General features: G+C 46.1%; 1 protein-coding gene across 3 annotated transcripts in view; it reads right to left on the bottom strand.

Moving 5' to 3' along the window:
* The window catches only part of CORO1C (coronin 1C), a 172,963-nt gene that overhangs the window by 54,032 nt on the left and 94,093 nt on the right, over positions 1-24,838 (bottom strand). For 2 of the 3 annotated variants that reach the window (XM_063913270.1, XM_063913271.1), the window contains exons 3-5: positions 6,817-6,939; positions 4,002-4,131; positions 449-630 (exon numbers count right to left, since the gene is read on the bottom strand). In XM_063913270.1, coding sequence (XP_063769340.1) covers positions 449-630; positions 4,002-4,131; positions 6,817-6,939 — 435 coding nt within the window. Of the gene's footprint in view, positions 1-448; positions 631-4,001; positions 4,132-6,816; positions 6,940-12,668; positions 12,688-24,838 lie in introns of those variants that run through there. The other variant, XM_063913272.1, reaches the window with a different exon arrangement.

Genomic DNA, 24,838 nt, shown 5'->3' with positions numbered 1-24,838 from the left:
CCAACTGGATGATTTTTTAGGAAACACCACAAAATGGTCTCATTTGGCAGCTTCTCACAATTACTAAAATCAGAGGAACTGTACTTTGTTAACTCTTTATTAGGTTTCAATCTAGAATGCATAAAGATACCTTAAACCATCCCAGCCAATAACGCCTGAAAATACAGACCAATTATTAACATTCTACCCCCCCCCCAAAAAAAAAACCCAAAAAAACAAACCTCCACATCTCCACTTGCCACTAGATGTATCTCTACAAACGTGAAGTAACATGTTTTATTGGTTTCACTTACCACCAGCACTAGAATGCCAGTTTTGGCCTGTATTTTGAGTTGGCTACATAAAAACGAACACTATAAAACAGGCAGTCACTACCTACAGGGGACAGATCTTCCCTGCAAAATCAATTACAAATAAGCTACAACAGCCATGACTCTTGAAAACATACCGCTACTAATTCCATCTTGCGTGGGTCAATTACACGCAGCTTCTTGTCTTTGGAGGTAGTACAGATAAGGCTGCCATTACGATTCCAGCTGGCACTGTATACCATATCATTGTGCATGTCCTCTAGGTTGATAAGGGCCTCGCCTGTGCCCACATTCCAGATTATGACAACATTATCACACCCTGTGAACAAAACAAAACTTCATTTACTGCCATTGTTTAAGTGAGCAAATCACCCATCCTTATGACTGTAAATGGCCAAGATGTACAACAGGGATGCAGTTGAGTTGCCGGCAGTCGGGATCCCGTCAGTCAGGATACAGAGGCCGGAATTCAGACCACTGACAATGCCGCCAGCCGGAATCCCGGCTAACGGGCTAGACGCACTCGTGGGTGTTAACGACAACCATATAGAGTGGTAATAGAACCTCCCATAACCAACACGTAGAACACAGTCAGTCACAGTCCATTACAATTAATAAGTAGCATGCATGCCCCAATGGGAGAGACCCCATCTGATCCTAAATATATGGACATATTTTCAAAGTAACAAAAAAAACATTTCCTCAAGCAACAAGTGACTGTTTCCTACATGGTGCTGAAATCCACTGGTCAATGAAGTTATCATTTCATAATTTGTGTAATTCTGACGCCTAGGCTACTATATAAGTTATTGTAATTACCATGTCATCAACCCATGAGCCTCTCCTCACTTCAATCTGTTCTTCATACTGCTGCTCATTTCATTTGCCTCTTTGCGTTGGCCACACCCCTCTACCATTACTTCACTGGCTCCCCACCCTCACACAAAGCCCCCAGTCACGCTTCTCCTATCACCACCCTCATTTCTGTTCACACTCCCCTCTCATCTCACTTTTGATCTCCTCCTCTCACTTACCCATACAAGAATTCTGCTGTGCTGCCCCACTGCTTTGGAATGCACTACTTCACCTTATTATACTCTTCTAGTAAACAAGCCTTGAAATGAGCCCAAAAGACTTATGTTCATAAAAGCCCATCAGCCCCCTTGTCATAACTTACTTTAACACTCTGGCCTTCCACATACTCTTCCAGTTCACCCCCCATGTTACATCCACTCCTCAAGAAAGGGCCCTCCTTTTCAGTGCACCTGAATTCCCGTCTCCCATCAGCAACACTATTAGTTAATACTGCTCTCCCTCTACCCACTTGCTTTTAGTAGTTTTGTAACGAGTTGCTCTACCATAACCCTCACACACTTTACTCTGTAGATGGCTGTTTTGTTACGGTTATCATATGTTATGCTATATATTGATGCAGAATTGAAGAGGCAAAAGAATAAAGGTGTTCTGACCTAGTGTTCATAGTATCAAAGTTATTTTAAAAGTTGGTAGTCTATAGACATTTTGTGGATAAGTGTGCCAGGTCTTATTCTTAAATTTAATAGTTTATCTTTAACTGTAAATATCTCAGATTCTTCTAAACTTAACAGAACACCTTCATCCACTCGCCTGTTCAATTATAGAATACATTTATATAGCACTCTTTCTCCAATAGCAGCAATGGGGGCAGATGTATTATCCCTGCAGAAGTGATAAAGCAGTGATAAGTGGAAGGTGATGCAGCAGCCAATCAGCTCCTGTCATTTTTCAAACCCGTAATGATTGGCTGGTGCATTATCACCTTCCACTTATCACTTCTCCAGGCTTAATGCATCTGCCCCCATGGTGCTTAACAGATAGAAAGAACACAGTAATTTAGGGGTAAATGTATGAAGCAGTGATAAGTGTGGAGAAGTGAGCCAGTGAAGTTGCCCGTTGCAACCAATCAGCAATGAAGTAACATTTATAATTTGCATACTATACAACTATACGGAGTAGCTGATTGGTTGCCATGGTCAACTTCTTCACAGGCTCACTTCCCCATTCTTATCACTGCTTCATACATTTACCCGACAGTACAGAAATTATTAACACAATTGGCTGGATAACAGGAAACAGCGAGTGGTGGTTAATGGGATGTTTTCCAACTGGGCCTCAGTATTCAGGGGAAGCAATTAGCTTCCCGAGGAACAGGATCCCGAAGGAGGACAGAAACCCGGCGTCACTAAACAGACACCAGGATGGGATCCCGGCGTCAAAATACCCACAGCCGGCATCCCGATCGTCCCGAGAGTAGGACGCACTGCCGACCTGCCGCGGTTGACAATACATGGAGCCATCAGGAATATGCTGCAATTGGTTGACCTAACAATAGCATTTAACATGCTCCACCACTGGCAGAGGATTCAATTGCTTTTCCCCGTGGCCGTCAGAAGATTGAGCAATTCAACCATTGCTCTATTTGGGAACGATTAGTTCGGGCGTCAAAACAGTACTTTCGCATTCCGCCCATTACTCTGTTTGGGCACAACATGCATGCTAAGCAAAAAAGAAAAAGAAAAAAAAAAAAAAACACCAAGCAAAAAACAAAAACAAAACAAACACCACATGCGCGCATATACAATGGAGTTGACCCCATGTGTGCAAAATACAGTGGGGGGCATAGAGGTGAGTACAAAAAGTCCAAATCAAACAGCGGGGGCAGATATGGGGGACCTGTGGCCAGAATGGAGAACAAACAACTTAAAAAGGTAAAGAATAAATAGGTTGTGGCCCGAAGAATCCACAGGTCCGACGTTGACATGGATCCTGCCACAGAGCTCACCAGCCAGCACAGGCATGGCCGTTCGCATCCCTATGCAGTAGGGGGCGTCTGACCACAGGTGGAGAGAGGACCCGTCAATGTCCAGGCATATGAAGTGGACCTGGAGCAGGGGAGTGGGCAGAACGATGGCCCCGAAGCAGCAGGGCAGTGTGCAGGCAACAAGATAGCAGCGACACTCTGTTCAGGCGCTTTCCCACCTCACCTGGAGGGGAAGGAGTGCTAGGCACAGATGCTGCAGCCCATGTGGTTCTCATATCCAGCCTCCTGCACAACTAGCCAGAGACACACCTCCTTCTCGATAGGCACTTCCTTCAGAGTTAAAGTCCAACATGCCTCTCCAGTGTCCTTCTCTGGCGCTAGCAGGGGTACCCTGTGGTCAGCATTTCCATGGGGAGTGCAACTCGGGGCTATCAAGGTTCACATCTAAGAGGGTAGGCAGCATGGACTCTGGCAGGAAGCCCATGAAGCGGTCGACGGCGCTGGGGCCGCAGATGAAACGGTGGTCGGCCCAGGAGTAGCAGCTGCGAGGGAGGAACGCAAGCAGGGTGATTTAGAACTGTGGAGCAGAGAACAGAAGCTCTGAGCGTGCAACCATTCCTGGCCCCCACCAGATGCTGTTATTTTCTGTTAAAACCTGGTGGTTGTAATATAAATAAAAACTAGAAAATATTTGGGAGGGTCCCATCCAAAAATGCACTCTTCTCTCTAGTCACTCAACCGGATTGAAACTAGAGGAATAGGTGGTGAAACAGGTCAAGAGATAAGCTAAGTGTGATATTGGACAGTCAAAGCCACTAGAACACAGATTTGTATTTCACAGTAAACTATTTTCTTTGCAACACTTCACTGAATAACTAAATCAAAAATACCTGCACTGAGCAGAACGTTCCGGGCTGTCGGATGCCATGTCACAATGCCTACCCTCTTTGAATGTCCCTCCAACACAACCACAGGTTCTGTGAGTGGCAGGGTTAGGCCATTCTCAGGAATCTGCCATACCTGGATAATAAACAAATCAGAATTACTACCTGGTGCACTAGGGAGAGAAAAGATTCAACCTGAGACCATAGCATAAACACAATTACAAAAAAAAGAGAAAAAGCACAGAGCTTCAGTAGAAACTTTAATAGGAGACTAAGGGGTATATGCAATTGCGGTAGAATTCCGGCTGGAATTCAACAGTTTTTAAATTCGACAGTCGAATTCCGGCCGGGGGGTGCCGGAATTCGACATATTCAATACAAAACGGATTCGACACTCCCGCTGTCGAAAAACGGAGGAATTGACGGATAAGTGCGTCCTGGATTCGACTTTTCCGACGGCACAGAAATGGTTAAAAAACACTGGGGGGAAAATGCGTGGGGTCCCCCCTCCTAAGCATAACCAGCCTCGGGCTCTGCACCTGGTGCAAAAAATACGGGGGACAAAAAGCGTAGGAGTCCCCCGTATTTTTTGTACCAGGACCGGGCTCCACTAGCTGGACAGATAATGCCACAGCCGGGGGACACTTTTATACCGCTCCCTGCGGCCGTGGCAATACCCAACTAGTCACCCCTGGCCGGGGTACCCTGGAGGAGTGGGGACCCCTTAATTCAAAGCCTCCCCCACAAGCTGGTACTTGGAGAACCGCAAGTACCAGCATGCGGGGGGAGGGAGGGAACGGATCCGCTGGTACCTGTAGTTCTTCTGCAAAAAAAATACCCAAATAAAAACAGGACACGCACACCTTGAAAGTACAACTTTATTACATACATGCCGTCACAAACATACTTACCTATGTTGACACGCCGCGGATAACCTCACCGCTGACCGCAAAGTTCCCACCATTGAATATAATGGAGAGGCTTTGCGATGCGCGGTCTGCCAGCTCAGACGCGCATAGGCAATCAGGAGAGTGCCAGGACGTGGCGCTCCCTGATTACCTGAAAGGACCCTCAGTGACAGGAGTCACAGGGGGGGTCACAGCATTCGGGGAAAGGGGTCCCATGTGTAAACATGGGACCCTTTTCAGTCCGTGTGGATCGGGTATGCGTACTTTTTTTTGCCAAGTACGAGGATTACAAATAACAGGACACTGGATTTAGGAGAGTATAATTTTATTTTCAGGTACCCCGGATTCTACTTGGACAAGTGGACAGAGGTCGGCGTGTGAACATAAGTAAGTATGTGTGTGTCGGCATGTGTGTAATAAAGTTGTACTTGTCAAGGTGCGCGTGTCCTGTTTTTATTTGGGTATTTTTTTTGCAGAAGAACTACAGGTACCAGCCCCCCCCCCCCCCCCGCATGCTGGTACTTGTGGTTCTCCAAGTACCAGCTTGCTGGGACTTGTAGTTCTTCAGCAATAAACTATATTCTTTTGTTTTCAACAAGGCAATCAGCCCCCCATCCGCAGCCTTTGGATTGGGGGGGGGGGGGGGGGGGGACGACAGCCTCGGGCTTCACACCTGGCCCTTGGGTGGCTGGAGGGGAACCCCTTGATTTAAGGGGTCCCCACTCCTCCAGGGTACCCCGGCCAGGGGTGACTAGTTGGGGTTTTAATGCCACGGCCGCAGGGACCGGTATAAAAAAAATAAAGTGTCCCCCGGCTGTGGCATTATCTCCCCAGCTAGTGGAGCCCGGTGCTGGTACAAAAAATACGGGGGACCCCTACGCTTTTTGTCCCCCGTATTTTTTGCACCAGGACCGGACGCAGAGCCCGGTGCTGGTTCTAAAAATACGGGGGATCCCCTGTCCGTTTCCCCCCATATTTTTACAACCAGGACCGGCTCGAAGAGCCCGAGGCTGGTTATGCTTAGGAAGTGGGACCCCACGCATTTTTTTTCTCTTGATTTTAACCCATTCCCACTAAAAACCATGTAATCTCTATTTTAGTCAGTTAAAAAAAAAAAAATATTCTTTTAAAAAATATATAAATAATACTTGTGTCCCTCTAATAAACAAACCAAGTACATAATCCCTTCTAATATAAATAGATATGCTATTAGCAATAAAAAAAAAACAAAAAAAAAAACACTTTAATTTTTTTTTATTAGATTCCGCCAGCAAAGTGAGGCGGAAGGAAATTGACGATATTACTGTCAAAAAGCACTAAAGTTGAATAGACATTCTTCAACTGAATATACTTTTGTCGAATTGCCACATTTTTACCACTGCAGACATGTCAAATTTTCAAAATGTCAAATTGCAAAAAGTCGAATCTGAAAAGTCTGTTTTTTTTGTCTAAAAAGTACTGTATTGCATTGTCGATTTTTTTTTGTGTCGAAAATGCCCCGTTTTTCGACATTTTCGGAAATTCGACAGCAATTGCATATACCCCTAAATATTACCTGGGGACAATTTCACCTGGCCAAATAAAGTGAAATACTAACCAAAACGCCCCACCCCCACAAAAAAAATGAAATACTGAGAAATACAAAAACGAATATTGGCCCAAATTTAGCATTTCAATCCGTTAATGACCAATATGTGGTTCATATTATACTACATTAACTTTAACTCTTCAAAGAAAACTAGTGTGGCCAAAAACTGCGAGTCGGTGGGTAGGAGTGATATTATGCAAAATCACCCAATCGCTAGTAAAATGAGTGCCGCATATCCGCATGTTATGCGACATATACAGGTGTACCAACTTGCTAAGTTTGTGACTATTGGTGCATGCACAGAGGGTTTTGTCCTTTTCCTTACCATGACAGTGCAGTCCTCAGAGCCGCTGGCAATAACATTGTCATTATGTGGACACCAGTCAATGTCCAGCACTGGTCCTGTGTGACCACACACGGTAGGGTAGGACTTATCAATCCTTCCAGTCTAGAAAAGGAGGAAGAATGATGGAGAAGTTAAAGCGCACACAGCAGTCAGTAACATGCATGTCGTTTTAACCAATATGGTCAAAATTCCAATTTTGAAAAGGTAATAAAGCTTACGCCAACAAACAAAATATGGACTAAAAAAGGTTTAAAAACATTTTGGAAAGAAAACCAAATCAATAGAACATATTACTTGGCCATATTGAACATATTACATATAATCATAACAAACATGCTTACAGTAGTAGTATGTGGGATAAATAAAATTGTCAAGCACCACCGCTAACGTTAATTTACAGAACATATAAATCAGCATAGGTTTCCTACCAATCACTGCTTAGCAAAGCTGCAATGACCTAGACTTCAGTAACAGAGTCATAGTTGGAAGCCAAGTGTGAGAGAGGCATTAAAACATGAGCTGCTTCTGATGCAGTTGGATGACTGTTTCGGGATAATATTATGTGGGTATCCAAGATACAGTTATGTTTTCCTGAAAGTGTATCCAAAAATGGAAGAATGAGGCTAACTTCTAACACATGCTTTGAAACAGGAACGTAACCAGTTTTGTAGCAGCTGGCAAAAAGTGATAAGCATTTTCATGTACTCTAGTATAAATGTAGATCTTTTACTACATACAACTGAATTGGACCATACAGAGACAAACAAATATTGTTGCTACTGCATAGATCAAATAGAGATGCAATGGGGAACAAAAATATATAAAGTCAATTAAAAGCGAAAGCCTCTATATTTTCAGTCCGAATAACCCTCATTTTTACCTTACACAGGGGCCCCTTCCATATGTTGCTCTGGGACACACAAAGTTCTGGTTATGGCCGTGGTTAGGGTTAGCCGTAGAATTACCAAACAAACATTGCCAGTATTTTTACCATCTGGATCCTGTTGCCAGCATTCTGATGGTCGGGATTTTGTAACCAACACGTCAGCAAAGGCCTGGGCTGATTGTAGCAGACACTACCACTCCCCTGGTGCAATATAACACACACATCTCCCAATTCATCTTTCACAAGCATGGGTCTGAAGGAGACCGCCAACGCTCTCAAAAATACCAGGGCATAAAAGTTATCTTCACCCCAGACTCTGCCTCTGGTGAGGCAGCTGCCATTAATCTGAAGCCCTCCTACTGCATGAGGCATGACCATACAGCAGGTGGATCTTTCACCACATATTTAAAAAGAAGCTGGTGGCATTCACTTCTCTGGGCACCAAATCCATACTAGAGGGCCTTATGTGTAGCTTCTTTAAATCTGAAGTACTGTAAATAATAATAATAATAATAATAATAATAATAATATCAACAGAAGAATAATTGTAGAGCTAATAGTAGGGGGAGCTTAAAGCAGCTGTGGGTCTATATACACACTAAAATACCAAACTATTTACTTCACAAACACATCAAAAACTTTGCCCTTCAAATATATCTAACCTGCCCTCCCGAGTGCTCAACGAGAACCCAATAGAGTCCTAATATTTAGACGTAAGCATGCACAAATGTATTTATATGTTGCACACACAGTATTTATAAAAACAAAACAAAAAAACAAGATACAAAAACAGTTCAAAAAAAAAAAAAAAAAAAAAAAAAAAGCCGTGGCAAGCAGGAAGAAGCTCTCGCCTGTTGTGAATAGAGATTAAATTCCAGGAGAATGGACTCAAGAGTGAACAGCCTCACAAGGAACAGAAGGCAGTGGCAGGAAACGCATGCACCAACTAGGGCCTCAGTAACATTTTTTGTACTGAAGATAGATAAAGGATATACAGTATGACCTCTTGCTTATCTCAACCACTACCCTGGAGAGGAATCTGAAGCCTGTCAGCAAGCTAGAACAGAATGCAATCTCCCCAAGTAGGAAGTTTGTTCACAATGGAAAAATGATACATCAAGCATGACTGTCATTTTCAGATTGGGATCATTGCCCAATGATAGCGAAAGTTTAATTTATATCATCACACATCTTTAGGACAGTGGCTAAAATTACTGCACTCTCCACTTTTTGACATACCAGGACAACAAGTCAACAGGTGGAGAATGCAGTCATTTTAGTTACTGTGACATCGCGGTCCATACCCCTGTGTATATGAGTCATGCAATCTATATTGTTAATTTCAGAAATGGAAGTCTGCCTAGCTGCCACTTCCTATCTAATGTCAGTTATACAAGTTCCCTCCTACCTGGAGTGAAAAAGCATGGTGGACATCTTTAGTTACATAGAAGTTTTAGTTATGTATAGTAGCAACGTACGACTCATCTTTTGATATACACGCGAGGTTTGTAGGTTATTAAAAAAAAAATAGCTTTACTTGGCATTTAAGTACATGCATCACACCAAAGGAAAAATAAGCATCCAAAGCATTACTACAATGAGGATACAAATACAAAAGCATTACAATCGGACAGAACATCCAAGAGGATCAAGTTAACCATTTCATGTCCTCATTTATTAGAGCAAGTGATTATAAAAGACTAAATTAAGGAACAAATTAGATCAGGCCTGTGAGGTTAACCACAACATTAAAAAGATTATCAAGATAATATCCGCCTGTTACCAATATCCTCTAGTGAGGATGTATTTGATGGGCAGTGCTGGGAGAAATACCAGAACTTAAGCCGTAATGTGTTGGCACTGTACCTGATCACTGCAGTGTTCTGCCCAGGATCAATTTTACAGGAGCACAAACCAGCTTTTTTACATGCTGCTCCAGGTGTCTGACAGCCAAAAGCAGTAGTGCTGTGCTTACACTATGGTGATAGGCACAGAAACAGAGCCCTTCCCCGTCGTTCAGCCATGTTGAAACTCTCAAGTTGACCTGATGTTTGTCAAGTCATGCCACACCAGTCTGTGTGTATTGCTGGACACAATTGTATATTTATCCAGCCAACAAGTGGTCAATACCTGCAAGAATCTTCAAAAAAAGATTTTAGCATCCAGTCTGATTACACTGTTCTGTCCTGGCTATTTTGTTATTGCAGCCGGCTGCCAAAACTTTCTTGGGGAAAAACTGCAGTGTGTTATAGCATTATTTATAAAAATCCAGATTTGCTCAATTGTCTCAATAACACGTCCTCCTACCTGGCAAAGGACTAGCACCAATTTTTTGCTGAAATGGATGCCAACTGATTTGTAAATGTCACCGTATACTAGGGGCGGAATTCAATTATCATCACGCCCAATCTCCCCCCTAACGTGATAGTAGATCGCAGGGCGATATGAAATGGATTTTTTTAGCGCGGCAATCGTAGGTCGGGTTTGCTACATAAAGCAGCTAAACCAGACTAAAGCACTGGGTGCGATCGTGAAAAGTGCTATTTGGGTGCAAGCTGAAATGCTATTCGCGCCTGAACAAAGCTACAACTGAAGCTACCATATTGAGGTCAGTCTTCGGGGTAAATTTACTAAGGTAGAATTTTATTTTGAGCTGGTGATGTTACCCATAGCAACCAGATTCTATATATTATCTTCTAGAACAGGCCTGGCTAACCTGTGGCTCTCCAGCTGTTGTAAAACTACAAGTCCCCTCATGCCTTGCCACAGTTTTGCTATTAGGGAATGCTAAAACTGTGGCAGGGCATGCTGGGATGTGTAGTTTCATTACATCTGGAGAGCCACAGGTTGGCCAGGCCTGTTCTAGAAGCAGATAGATAAATGTTAAGTAGAATCTGATTGGTTGCTATGGGCAACATCACCAGTTCTAAAAAATAAATAAAAAAAATTCCACCTTAGTAAACTTACCACTTCATGTGCACCTTACAGATGGGATGACGCCAGAAACCATTTCCCAAGCTGTCGGTTTCTACTTAAAGGCCAGATGTCCTTTCAGCATTGATAGATTCTGAGAAAAAAAAATCCAACATTTGCCAGATAGAGAAAAGAACAGGGCGTGCCACAAACCTAGAATTATGCAGTATTCAGGACAGAAGTACTTTTCCCCTCTATAAATAAAACAATTAATTTTAACCAGCAACTATTGCTAAGAAAATCAAAAGCATAAAATATAAATAAAACGGGCTAAGGTTCCATCCAGCACAGGACCTTCCTGGCAGAAAGGCTGTTTATACCATATCAGCGCTTGCATTTTTTAAGTTCTTGTTCTGGAGACAGTCTCTGTAGCTTGGAGACTTGCCTGGCATGTAACATGTGCTGTGCAGCCTGTCCAGCAATCATCATCAACTCTGTCTCATCATAGCAGATCATGTACTGCAGCCGAGGATGTAAACCTGAGGACATACAGTATGTGGTATGTTCTATTGCAATATGGGAGTGTGGGTTCAGTATTAATTACCGACAGCGGCATCCCACCCACCAGTATGCCAGCAGCGGGCAGAGCGCTAGAAAGCCCCTTGCAGGCACGGTGGCTTGCTACAGGTTACATTTTCCCTCTATGGGTGTTGTGGACACCCACAGAGGGAGAATAGCCTGTAGTGCCAGTATTCTGTCAACAGGATTTCACCACTGGTCGGGACTCCAGCGTTGGCATTTGACCGCCGGGATACAGACTAGCAGTATTTTAACTGCTTCCCGGGTGTGTGTATCTGGGTGGGTAGATATCTCTCTCTCTTTTCTTTTTTTTTTTTTAAACACACACACTGGCAGTCTTTGTTATATATGCTCACTAGTAGCAATGGCTAGGGGGATTGTACAGCCCTGGCCAAGATCATTTTCACTCACTTCTGGTGGTGCTTGGATCTCTGCAGCACAAGACAGATCTGACATACTGCCCGATTCCATTGTTTTTGGTATCTAAAAATACTGTCTAAACAGGCCTTTTTAGACACCCAAACAACTGTCACAATTTAATTGTGTTTGGGCATCCATGCACATCTTGCATGTCGCGCTCAAACAGATAGGGTTTAGCAATCTAAAATTTAAAGGGTCCTCCACGGCCGCTGAGCGCCCAATCGAAAGAAAAATTGAATTGCTGCCATACTGGTTGCCCTCTAGTGGCAGCCGCGGAAAAAAAACATTTGAATCAACCCCATAGGCTCCTGAGCATTCAGAAAGAAAAGCCAGCTCCCATTATGGTTAATTGCACAAAGCAATAAAGGTTAATAGCAGGATCTTAGCTATATACGAGCTCTAAGACCCTTATAATGTTAACAGTGAATAGGGAGATCACAGGGACAATCCCCTCACCCTACAAGTAATATAAAGCAGAGGGAATTTAATAGACTGCAGAAATAAATTGGAAAACTCCTTATTTATAAAAATGTAGCCTATACAAGATTTTGACCGAAATACTAATATTCAGTTGTTTAACAGTCATTAATATAGGAGAATGAGAACCAGATATAAAATCCCTGTATTATATATAAATAAGTTCAGTATGCTTGTGTAAATTGCTCTGATGGGCATCCATTACAACAATTGAATCCCCCCCTCACCAAAAGTGTACCAAATACCACCTCCCTCCCAAAAAAAATTTTAAAAAATGAACGTAAAGTACACAGCTACTACACCTGAATACAGTAATAGAAGCCTGACAAACACGATTTTTAAACTCCTATACGCCAACAGCATACAAAATATGATGCCATTTCTGGATCCAGGCTTTCATAAGCAAATATGGAGAGCGACCAGGAAAAAAAATAAAAATTGTTACATTTCTATATTTATACTCAAAAAAAATAAAAAGAAAGGAATAGAGAAATATGAAACTGTAGTGACTTGACCAAATATATTCTGCCCTCCCAGAAATGACCTATTACGATACCATTCATGAGATTGTCAGCAGAAATACATGGTCAGGAAGTTGCTGAACTTTGTTGTAGTCTTCCTTTGGCCCATTCTTACATACATCCCCTGCTGTGAATGGGAATGAAAGGTTAGAAGGATCGATAGAAAAAAAAAAAAAAAAAATCTGTAACACTTTCCCCCATGTATGCAATCATTCAGGGCTCTCTGAGTTTTCACACTGCCTCCCTCCCTCCGCTCCTGCCCACAGCTCCAGCACTCCCTGAGCCAGACAGTGAATGTTACCATATAAGGCCATGGATGATTTGAACCCTGACAGGCACACAATCACTGTTCCTGTACTGCGTTCTCATTGGCCGCATGGTCTCTTTGCTGTCATGACAAATATGGGTGTGCGCAGCATGGCCAGGTAACCCTTTATCTCCTGTCAGACTCCAGGGAATCATGGTAATGATCGAGCATTTCTATCACAGAGGGGAGTATACATGTGCAGCTGAAGCTTCTGTTCACCACAAAAAAAAAGTTTATTTTGTGTCACGGTCATAAAGGAATTTAAGCCCAGTCACAACAGGGCAGGACAAATACTGTACATGAAAAATAAGAATTTACTCACCGGTAAATTCTATTTCTCGTAGTCCGTAGTGGATGCTGGGTACTCCGTAAGGACCATGGGGAATAGACGGGCTCCGCAGGAGACTGGGCACTCTTAAAAGAAAGATTAGGTACTATATCTGGTGTGCACTGGCTCCTCCCTCTATGCCCCTCCTCCAGACCTCAGTTAGGGAAACTGTGCCCGGAAGAGCTGACATTACTAGGAAAGGATTCGGAATCCAGGGTAAGACTCATACCAGCCACACTGTACAACTTGTGATAACTATACCCAGTTAACAGTATGCACAACAACTGAGCCTCATTCAACAGATGGCTCATAACAATAACCCTATAGTTAAGCAATAACTATATACATGTATTGCAGAAAGTCCGCACTTGGGACGGGCTCCCAGCATCCACTACGGACTACGAGAAATAGAATTACCGGTGAGTAAATTCTTATTTTCTCTGACGTCCTAGTGGATGCTGGGTACTCCGTAAGGACCATGGGGATTATACCAAATCTCCCAAACGGGCGGGAGAGTGCGGATGACTCTGCAGCACCGAATGAGCAAACTCAAGGTCCTCCTCAGCCAGGGAATCAAATTTGTAGAATTTTGCAAAAGTGTTTGATCCCGACCAAGTAGCAGCTCGGCAAAGTTGTAAAGCCGAGACCCCTCGGGCAGCCGCCCAAGAAGAGCCCACCTTCCTCGTGGAATGGGCTTTTACGGATTTAGGATGCGGCAGTCCAGCCGCAGAATGTGCAAGTTGAATCGTGCTACAGATCCATCGAGCAATAGTCTGCTTTGAAGCAGGAGCACCCAGCTTGTTGGGTGCATGCAGGATAAACAGCGAGTCAGTTTTCCGGACTCTAGCCGTCCTGGAAACATAGATTTTCAGGGCCCGGACTACGTCCAGCAACTTGGAATCCTCCAAGTCCCGAGTAGCCGCAGGCACCACAATAGGTTGGTTCAAATGAAACGCTGATACCACCTTTGGGAGAAATTGGGGACGAGTCCTCAATTCTGCCCTATCCATATGGAAAATCAGATATGGGCTTTTACAGGACAAAGCCGCCAATTCTGACACACGCCTAGCTGAGGCCAAGGCCAACAGCATGACTACCTTCCACGTGAGATACTTCAACTCCACGGTCTGAAGTGGCTCAAACCAATGTGATTTTAGGAAATCCAACACAACGTTGAGATCCCAAGGTGCCACTGGAGGCACAAAAGGGGGCTGAATATGCAGCACTCCCTTAACAAACGTCTGAACTTCAGGCAGTGAAGCCAGTTCTTTTTGAAATAAAATAGACAGGGCCGAAATCTGGACTTTAATGGATCCCAATTTTAGGCCCATAGTCACTCCTGACTGTAGGAAGTGCAGAAATCGACCCAGCTGAAATTCCTCTGTTGGGGCCTTCCTGGCCTCACACCAAGCAACATATTTTCGCCATATGCGGTGATAATGTTTTGCGGTCACATCCTTCCTAGCTTTAATCAGCGTAGGAATGACTTCATCTGGAATGCCCTTTTCCATTAGGATCCGGCGTTCAACCGCCATGCCGTCAAACGCAGCCGCGGTAAGTCTTGGAACAGACAGGGCCCCTGCTGTAGCAGGTCCTGTCGGAGCGGCAGAGGCCAAGGGTCCTCTGAGATCATTTCTTGTAGTTCCGGGTACCAAGTTCTTCTTGGCCAGTCCGGAATGATGAGTATAGTTCTTACTCCTCTCTTTCTTATTATCCTCAGTACCTTTGGTATGAGAGGAAGAGGAGGGAACACATAAACCGACTGGTACACCCACGGTGTCACTAGAGCGTCCACAGCTATCGCCTGAGGGTCCTTTGACCGGGCGCAATATCTTTTTAGCTTTTTGTTGAGGCGGGACGCCATCATGTCCACCTGTGGCCTTTCCCAACGATTTACAATCAGCTTGACGACTTCTGGATGAAGTCCCCACTCTCCCGGGTGGAGGTCGTGCCTGCTGAGGAAGTCTGCTTCCCAGTTGTCCACTCCCGGAATGAACACTGCTGACAGTGCTAGCACGTGATTCTCCGCCCATCGGAAAATCCTTGTGGCTTCTGCCATCGCCATCCTGCTTCTTGTGCCGCCCTGTCGGTTTACATGGGCGACCGCCGTGATGTTGTCTGACTGAATCAGCACCGGTTGGTTTTGAAGCAGGGGTTCTGCTTGACTCAGGGCATTGTAAATGGCCCTTAGTTCCAGAATATTTATGTGTAGGAAAGTCTCCTGACTCAACCAATGTCCTTGGAAGTTTCTTCCCTGAGTGACTGCCCCCCAACCTCGGAGGCTTGCATCCGTGGTCACCAGGACCCAGTCCTGAATGCCGAATCTGCGGCCCTTGAGAAGATGAGCACTCTGCAGCCACCACAGCAGAGACACCCTGGCCCTCGGGGACAGGGTGATCAACCGAAGCATCTGAAGATGCGATCCGGACCACTTGTCTAACCGATCCCACTGAAAGATCCTTGCATGGAACGTGCCGAAGGGAATTGCTTCGTAAGAAGCTACCATCTTTCCCAGGACTCGCGTGCAGTGATGCACCGACACCTGTTTTGGTTTCAGGAGGTCCCTGACCAGAGATGACAATTCCTGGGCCTTCTCCTCCGGGAGAAACACCTTCTGTTCTGTGTCCAGAATCATGCCCAAGAACAGCAGACGCGTCGTAGGAATCAGCTGCGACTTTGGGATATTCAGAATCCAGCCGTGCTGTTGTAGCACTTCCCGAGATAGTGCTACTCCGACTAACAACTGCTCCTTGGACCTTGCCTTTATAAGGAGATCGTCCAAGTACGGGATAATTATAACTCCCTTCTTTCGAAGGAGTATCATCATTTCGGCCATTACCTTGGTAAATACTCTCGGTGCCGTGGACAGACCAAACGGCAACGTCTGGAATTGGTAATGACAGTCCTGTACCACAAACCCTAGGTACTCCTTGTCAGGTGGGTAAATGGGGACATGTAGGTAAGCATCCTTGATGTCCAGTGACACCATAAAATCCCCCTCTTCCAGGCTTGCAATAACCGCCCTGAGCGATTCCATTTTGAACTTGAACTTCCTTATATAAGTGTTCAAGGATTTCAAATTTAGAATGGGTCTCACCGAACCGTCTGGTTTCGGTACCACAAACATTGTGGAATAGTAACCCCGTCCCTGTTGAAGGAGGGGAACTTTGATTATCACCTGCTGAAGGTACAGCTTGTGAATTGCCGCCAGTACTACCTCCCTTTCCTTGGGAGCAGCTGGCAAGGCTGATTTGAGGTAATGGCGATGGGGAGACGCCTCGAACTCCAGCTTGTATCCCTGAGATACCACTTGTAGAACCCAGAGATCCACCTGTGAGCGAACCCACTGGTCGCTGAAGTTCCGGAGACGCGCCCCCACCGCACCTGGCTCCACTTGTGGAGCCCCAGCGTCATGCGGTGGACTTAGTGGAAGCAGGGGAGGATTTGGGTGCAGCTTTTTCCCTCTACCCCTGCCTCTGGGCAGAAGGACGCGCCTCTGACCCGCTTGCCTTTCTGAGGCCGAAAGGACTGTACTTGATAATACGGTGCTTTCTTAGGCTGTGAGGGAACCCGAGGTAAAAAAGTCGACTTCCCAGCTGTTGCTGTGGATACGAGGTCCGAGAGACCGCCCCCAAACAATTCCTCACCCTTATAAGGCAAAACCTCCATGTGCCTTTTAGAATCAGCATCACCTGTCCACTGCCGAGTCCATAATACTCTCCTGGCAGAAATGGACATTGCATTAATTCTAGATGCCAGCCGGCAAATGTCCCTCTGTGCATCCCTCATATATAAGACTACGTCTTTAATATGCTCTATGGTTAGCAAAAATAAGAATTTACTTACAGATAATTCTATTTCTCGTAGTCCGTAGTGGATGCTGGGGACTCCGTCAGGACCATGGGGTTTAGCGGCTCCGCAGGAGACAGGGCACAATAATAAAAGCTTTAGGATCAGGTGGTGTGCACTGGCTCCTCCCCCTATGACCCTCCTCCAAGCCTCAGTTAGGATACTGTGCCCGGACGAGCGTACATAATAAGGAAGGATATTGAATCCCGGGTAAGACTCATACCAGCCACACCAATCACACCGTACAACCTGTGATCTGAACCCAGTTAACAGTATGATAACAACGAAGGAGCCTCTGAAAAGATGGCTCACAACAAGAATAACCCGATTTTTGTAACAATAACTATGTACAAGTATTGCAGACAATCCGCACTTGGGATGGGCGCCCAGCATCCACTACGGACTACGAGAAATAGAATTATCGGTAAGTAAATTCTTATTTTCTCTAACGTCCTAAGTGGATGCTGGGGACTCCGTCAGGACCATGGGGATTATACCAAAGCTCCCAAACGGGCGGGAGAGTGCGGATGACTCTGCAGCACCGAATGAGAGAACTCCAGGTCCTCCTCAGTCAGGGTGTGCCCCTGACCAAGTAGCAGCTCGGCAAAGTTGTAAAGCCGAGACCCCTCGGGCAGCCGCCCAAGACGAGCCCACTTCCTTGTGGAATGGGCTTTTACTGATTTTGGCTGTGGCAAGCCTGCCACAGAATGTGCAAGCTGAATTGTACTACAAATCCAGCGAGCAATCGTCTGCTTAGAAGCAGGAACACCCATCTTGTTGGGTGCATACAGGCTAAACAGCGAGTCAGATTTTCTGACTCCAGTCGTCCTGGAAACGTATATTTTCAGGGCCCTGACAACGTCAAGTAACTTGGAGTCCTCCAAGTCCCTAGTAGCCGCAGGTACCACAATAGGTTGGTTCATGTGAAAAACAGAAAACACCTTAAGGAGAAATTGAGGACGAGTCCTCAATTCTGCCCTGTCAGAATGAAAATTAAGTAAGGGCTTTTATATGATAAAGCCGCCCATTCTGACACACGCCTGGCTGAAGCCAGGGCTAATAGAATCTTCACCTTCCATGTGAAATATTTTAATTCCACAGTGGTGAGTGGATCAAACCAATGTGACTTTAGGAAACTCAAAACAACATTGAGATCCCAAGGTGCCACTGGGGGCACAAAAGGAGGCTGTATATGCAGTACCCCTTTTACAAACGTCTGAACTTCAGGCACTGAAGCCAGTTCTTTCTGGAAGAAATTCGACAGGGTCGAAATTTGAACCTTAATGGACCCTAATTTTAGGGCCATAGACAGTCCTGTTTTCAGGAAATGTAGGAAACGACCCAGTTGGAATTCCTCTGTAGGGACCTTCTTGGCCTCACACAACGCAACATATTTTCGCCAAATGCGGTGAAAATGTTTTGCGGTTACATCCTTCCTGGCTTCGACCAGGGTAGGGATGACTTCATCTGGAATGCCCTTTCAGGATCCGGCGTTCAACTGCCATGCCGTCAAACGCAGCCGCGGTAAGTCCTGGAACAGACAAGGCCCCTGCTGGAGCAGGTCCTTTCTTAAAGGTAGAGGCCACGGTTCTTCCGTGAGCATCTCTTGAAGTTCCGGGTACCAAGTCCTTCTTGACCCATCCGGAACCACGAGTATCGTTCTTACTCATCTCCTTCTTATGATTCTCAGTACTTTTGGTATGAGATGCATAGGAGGGAACACATACCCTGACTGGTACACCCACAGTGTTACCAGAGCGTCCACCGCTATTGCCTGAGGGTCCCTTGACCTGGCGCAATATTGGTCTAGTTTTTTGTTCAGGCGGGACGCCATCATGTCCACCTTTGGTTTTTCCCAACGGTTTACAATCATGTGGAAGACTTCCCGCTGAAGTCCCCACTCTCCCGGGTGGAGGTTATGCCTGCTGAGGAAGTCTGCTTCCCAGTTTTCCACTCCCGGAATTAACACTGCTGAGAGTGTTATCACATGATTTTTCGCCCAGCGAAGAATCCTTGCAGTTTCTGCCATTTCCCTCCTGCTTCATGTGCCGCCCTGTCTGTTTACGTGGGCGACTGCCGTGATGTTGTCCCACTGGATCAATACCGGCTGACCTTGAAGCAGAGGTCTTGCTAAGCTTAGAGCCTTGTAAATTGCCCTTAGCTCCAGTATATTTATGTGGAGAGAAGTCTCCAGACTTGATCACACTCCCTGGAAATTTTTTCCTTGTGTGACTGCTCCCCAGCCACTCAGGCTGGCATCCGTTGTCACCAGGACCCAGTCCTGAATGTCGAATCTGCGGCCCTTTCATAGATGAGCACTCTGCAGCCACCGCAGAAGAAAACACCCTTGTCCTTGGAGACAGGGTTATCCGCTGATGCATCTGAAGATGCGATCCGGACCATTTTCCCAGCAGATTCCACTGAAAGGTTCTTGCGTGAAATCTACCGAATGGGATCGCTTTGTAAGAAACCACCATTTTTCACAGGACCCTTGTGCAATGATGCACTGATACTTTTCCTGGTTTTAGGAGGTTCCTGACTAGCTCGGATAACTCCCTGGCCTTCTTCTCCGGGAGAAAACATCCTTTTCTGGACTGTGTCCAGAATCATTCCTAGGAACATTAGACGTGTCGTCGGAAAAAGCTGCGATTTTGGAATATTTAGAATCCACTCGTGCTGTCGTAGAACTACTTGAGATAGTGCTACTCCGACCGCCAACTGTTCTCTGGACCTTGCCCTTATCAGGAAAGCGTCCATATTTCTTTTAGGAAGAATCATCATTTCGGCCATTACCATGGTAAAGACCCGGGGTGCCGTGGACAATCCAAACGGCAGCGTCTGAACTGATAGTGACAGTTCTGTACCACGAACCTGAGATACCCTTGGTGAGAAGGGCAAAATTTGGACATGTAGGTAAGCGTCCCTGATATCCAGTGACACCATATCGTCCTGGTTCGCTATCACTGCTCTGAGTGACTCCATCTTGATTTGAACCCTTGTATGTAATTGTTCAAATCTTTTAGATCTCACCGAGCCGTTTGGCTTCAGTACCACAATATAGTGTGGAATAATACCCCTTCCCTTGTTGTAGGAGGGGTACTTTGATTATCACCTGCTGGGAATACAGCCTGTGAATTTTTTTTCCCCAATACTGCCTCCCTGTCGGAGGGAGACGTTGGTAAAGCAGACTTCAGGAACTTGTGAGGGGAAGACGTCTCGAATTTCCAATGTACACCTGGGATACTACGTGTAGGATCCAGGAGTCCACTTGCGAGTGAGCCCACTGCGTGCTGAAACTCTTGAGATGACCCCCCACCGCACCTGAGTCCGCTTGTATGGCCCCAGCGTCATGCTGCGGACTTGGCAGAAGCTGTGGAGGACTTCTGTTCCTGGGAATGGGCTGCCTGCTGCAGTCTTCTTCCCTTTCCTCTAACCCTGGGCAGATATGACTGGCCTTTTGCCCGCCTGCCTTTATGGGTACGAAAGGACTGAGACTGAAAAGACTGTGTCCTTTTCTGCTGAGATGTGACTTGGGGTAACAAAAGTGGATTTTCCAGCTGTTGCCATGGCCACCAGGTCCGATGGACCGCCCCATTATACGGCAATACTTCCATGTGCCGTCTGGAATCTGCATCACCTGACCACTGTCGTGTCTATAAACATCGTCTGGCAGATATGGACATCACATCTACTCTTGATGCCAGAATGCAAATATCCCTCTGCGCATCTCGCATATATAGAAATGCATCCTTAAAATGCTCTATAGTCAATAAAATATTGTTCCTGTCAAGGGTATCAATATTTTCAGTCAGGAAATCCGACCAAGCCCCCCCAGCGCTGCACATCCAGGCTGAGGCGATTGCTGGTCGTAGTATAACACCAGTATGTGTGTATATACTTTTTAGGATATTTTTCAGCTTCCTATCAGCTGGCTCTTTGAGGGCGGCCGTATCTGGAGACGGTAACGCCACTTGTTTTTATAAGCGTGTGAGCGCCTTATCCACCCTAAGGTGTGTTTCCCAACTCGCCCTCACTTCTGGCGGGAAAGGGTATACCTCCAATAATTTTCTATCGGAGGAAACCCACGTATCATCACACACTTTAATTTATCCGATTCAGGAAAAACTACAAGTAGATTATTCCCACCCTACATAATACCCTTATTTGTGGTACTTGTAGTATCAGAAATATGTAACACCTCCTTCATTGCCCTTAACATGTAACGTGTGGCCCTAAAGGAAAATACGTTTGTTTCTTCACCGTCGACACTGAAGTCAGTGTCCGTGTCTGTGTCGACCAACTGAGGTAAATGGGCGTTTTTACAAGCCCCTGACTGTGTCTGAGACGCCTGGACAGGTACTAATTTGTTTGCCGGCCGTCTCATGTCGTCAACCGACCTTGCATCGTGTTGACATTATCACGTAATTCCTAAATAAGCCATCCATTCCGGTGTCGACTCCCTAGAGAGTGACATCACCAATACAGGCAATTTGCTCCGCCTCCTCACCAACATCGTCCTCCTACATGTCGACACACACGTACCGACACACAGCACACACACAGGGAATGCTCTGATAGAGGACAGGACCCCACTAGCCCTTTGGGGAGACAGAGGGAGAGTTTGCCAGCACACACCAAAAACGCTATAATTATACAGGGACAACCCCTTATACAAGTGTTTTCCCTTATAGCATTTTCACATATGTAATCATGTCGCCAAATAAGTGCCCCCCCTCTCTGTTTTAACCCTGTTTCTGTAGTGCAGTGCAGGGGAGTGCCTGGGAGCCTTCCTCACAGCAGAGCTGAGCAGGAAAATGGCGCCGTGTGCTGAGGAGAATAGGCCCCGCCCCCTAAAACGGCGGGCTCTTCTCCCGGAGTTTGTGAGATCTGGCAGGGGTTAAATACATCCATATAGCCTCAAGGGCTATATGTGATGTATTTTAGCCATAAAAAAGGTATAATACATTGCTGCCCAGGGCGCCCCCCCCCAGCGCCCTGCACCCTCAGTGACCGCTGGTATGGAGTGTGCTGACAACAATGGCGCACAGCTGCAGTGCTGTGCGCTACCTTATGAAGACTGAAAGTCTTCTGCCGCCTGTTTCTGGACCTCTGGACCTCTTCAACTTCGGCATCTGCAAGGGGGGTCGGCGGCACGGCTCCGGGACGAACCCCAGGGTGAGACCTGTGTTCCGACTCCCTCTGGAGCTAATGGTGTCCAGTAGCCTAAGAAGCAAATCCATCCTGCACGCAGGTGAGTTTACTTCTCTCCCCTAAGTCCCACGATGCAGTGAGCCTGTTGCCAGCAGGACTCACTGAAAATAAAAAACCTAACTTAAACTTTTATTCTAAGCAGCTCAGGAGAGCCACCTAGATTGTACCCTTCTCGGCCGGGCACAAAAATCTAACTGAGGCTTGGAGGAGGGTCATAGGGGGAGGAGCCAGTGCACACCACCTGATCCTAAAGCTTTTATTATTGTGCCCTGTCTCCTGCGGAGCCGCTAAACCCCATGGTCCTGACGGAGTCCCCAGCATCCACTTAGGACGTTAGAGAAATAGTATCCCTGTCAAGGGAATCAATGTTATCTGACAGGGTATCAGACCAAGCAGCTGCAGCACTACACATCCATGCTGAAGCAATTGCAGGTCTCAGTATAGTACCTGAGTGTGTATACACAGACTTCAGGATAGCCTCCTGCTTTCTATCTGCAGGCCCCTTTAAGGCGGCCGTGTCCTGAGACGGCAGTGCCACCTTTTTTGATAAGCGTGTGAGCGCCTTGTCCACCCTAGGGGATGTTTCCCAACGTAACCTGTCCGTTGGCGGGAAAGGGTACGCCATTAGTAACCTCTTAGAAATCACTAGTTTCTTATCTGGGGAACACCACGCTTCTTCACACAATTCATTTAACTCATCAGATGGGGGAAAAGTCACTGGCTGCTTTTTCTCCCCAAACATAATACCTTTTTTAGTGGTAACCGGTTAATGTCAGAAATGTGCAACACATTTTTCATTGCAGTAATCATGCATCGAATGGCCCTTGTGGACTGTACATTTGTCTCATCCTCGTCTACACTGGAGTCAGACTCCGTGTCGACATCTGTGTCTGCCATCTGAGGTAGCCGGCGTTTTTGAGCCCCTGATGGCCTCTGAGACGCCTGGGCAGGCGCGGGCTGAGATGCCGGCTGTCCCAAAGCTATTACATCATCGAACCTTTTATGCAAGGAGTTGACACTGTCGGTTAATACTTTCCACATATCCATCCACTCTGGTGTCGGCCCCGCAGGGGGCGACATCACACTTATCGGCTCCTGCTCCGCATCCACGTAAGCATCCTCAACAAACATGTCGACACAGCCGTACCGACACACCGCACACACACAGGGAATGCTCTGACTGAGGACAGGACCCCACAAAGTCCTTTGGGGAGACAGAGAGAGAGTATGCCAGCACACACCAGAGCGCTATATAACAGAGGGATTTACACTAACATAAAGTGAATTTTCCCCCAATAGCTGCTTATATCACCTTTTGCGCCTAAATTTATGTGCCCCCCCTCTCTTTTTTACCCTTCTTGTAGTGTATACTGCAGGGGAGAGCCTGGGGAGCGTCCTTCCAGCGGAGCCGTGAAGAGAAAATGGCGCCGGTGTGCTGAGGGAGATAGCCCCGCCCCCTCCACGTCGGGCTTCTCCCGCTTTTTTAATAATGTTAATGGCGGGGGATTAGGCACATATACAGTCTATAACTGTATTATGTGCACATTTGCCAAAAAGGTATACTTATTGCAGCCCAGGGCACCCCCCCCCCCCCAGCGCCCTGCACCCACCAGTGACCGGAGCGTGTGGTGTGCTGTGGGAGCAATGGCTGTGCGCTACCTTATTGAAGACCAGAGTCTTCAGCCGCAGATTTTCTCCTGGTTCTTCCGTCTTCTGGCTCTGCAAGGGGGACGGCGGCGCGGCTCCGGGAACGGACGATCGAGGTCGGGCCCTGTGTTCGATCCCTCTGGAGCTAATGGTGTCCAGTAGCCTTAGAAGCACAAGCTGGCTGCAAGCAGGTAGGTTTGCTTCTCTCCCCTCAGTCCCTCGTAGCAGTGAGTCTGTTGCCAGCAGATCTCACTGAAAATAAAAAACCTAACAAATACTTTTTCTAGTAAGCTCAGGAGAGCCCACTAGGTGCATCCAGCTCTGGCCGGGCACAGATTCTAACTGAGGTCTGGAGGAGGGGCATAGAGAGAGGAGCCAGTGCACACCAGATATAGTACCTAATCTTTCTTTTAAGAGTGCATAGTCTCCTGCGGAACCCGTCTATTCCCCATGGTCCTTACGAAGTACCCAGCATCCACTAGGACGTCAGAGAAATTAGTGGTTTGCTGTGCCTAACTTTTTTTTTTTGAGGACAATAATGAAATATTTCAATGTATAGACTGTCAGGATCACAATGACCAAGTAAAGCTGCTGGATGGATTCTGAGGGGCTCCCAAAATGTAATAGTGTACATTCCTTACAAAGAGCAAATCATTCCACAAACCAGGTCTACTGAAAGATCATGGAATTAGAAGGAATATTCTGAACAAGAACCAAACACACACAAATTACATTGGACTCTATTCAATTCAGCTCGAGTTGCCATGTCAGGGAAGGCGTTTAGGCGCAAGTACGGGCATTCTCTGGCTAAAGTGCCCGTTGTGATGCAGTTTTATCCGCTCAAAACAGCAGCGTGGACCTAA

Source organism: Pseudophryne corroboree, chromosome 1 (assembly GCF_028390025.1).
Source record: "Pseudophryne corroboree isolate aPseCor3 chromosome 1, aPseCor3.hap2, whole genome shotgun sequence".
Taxonomy (NCBI): Eukaryota; Metazoa; Chordata; class Amphibia; order Anura; family Myobatrachidae; genus Pseudophryne; species Pseudophryne corroboree.
This window is presented reverse-complemented; position numbering and strand designations above follow the sequence as displayed.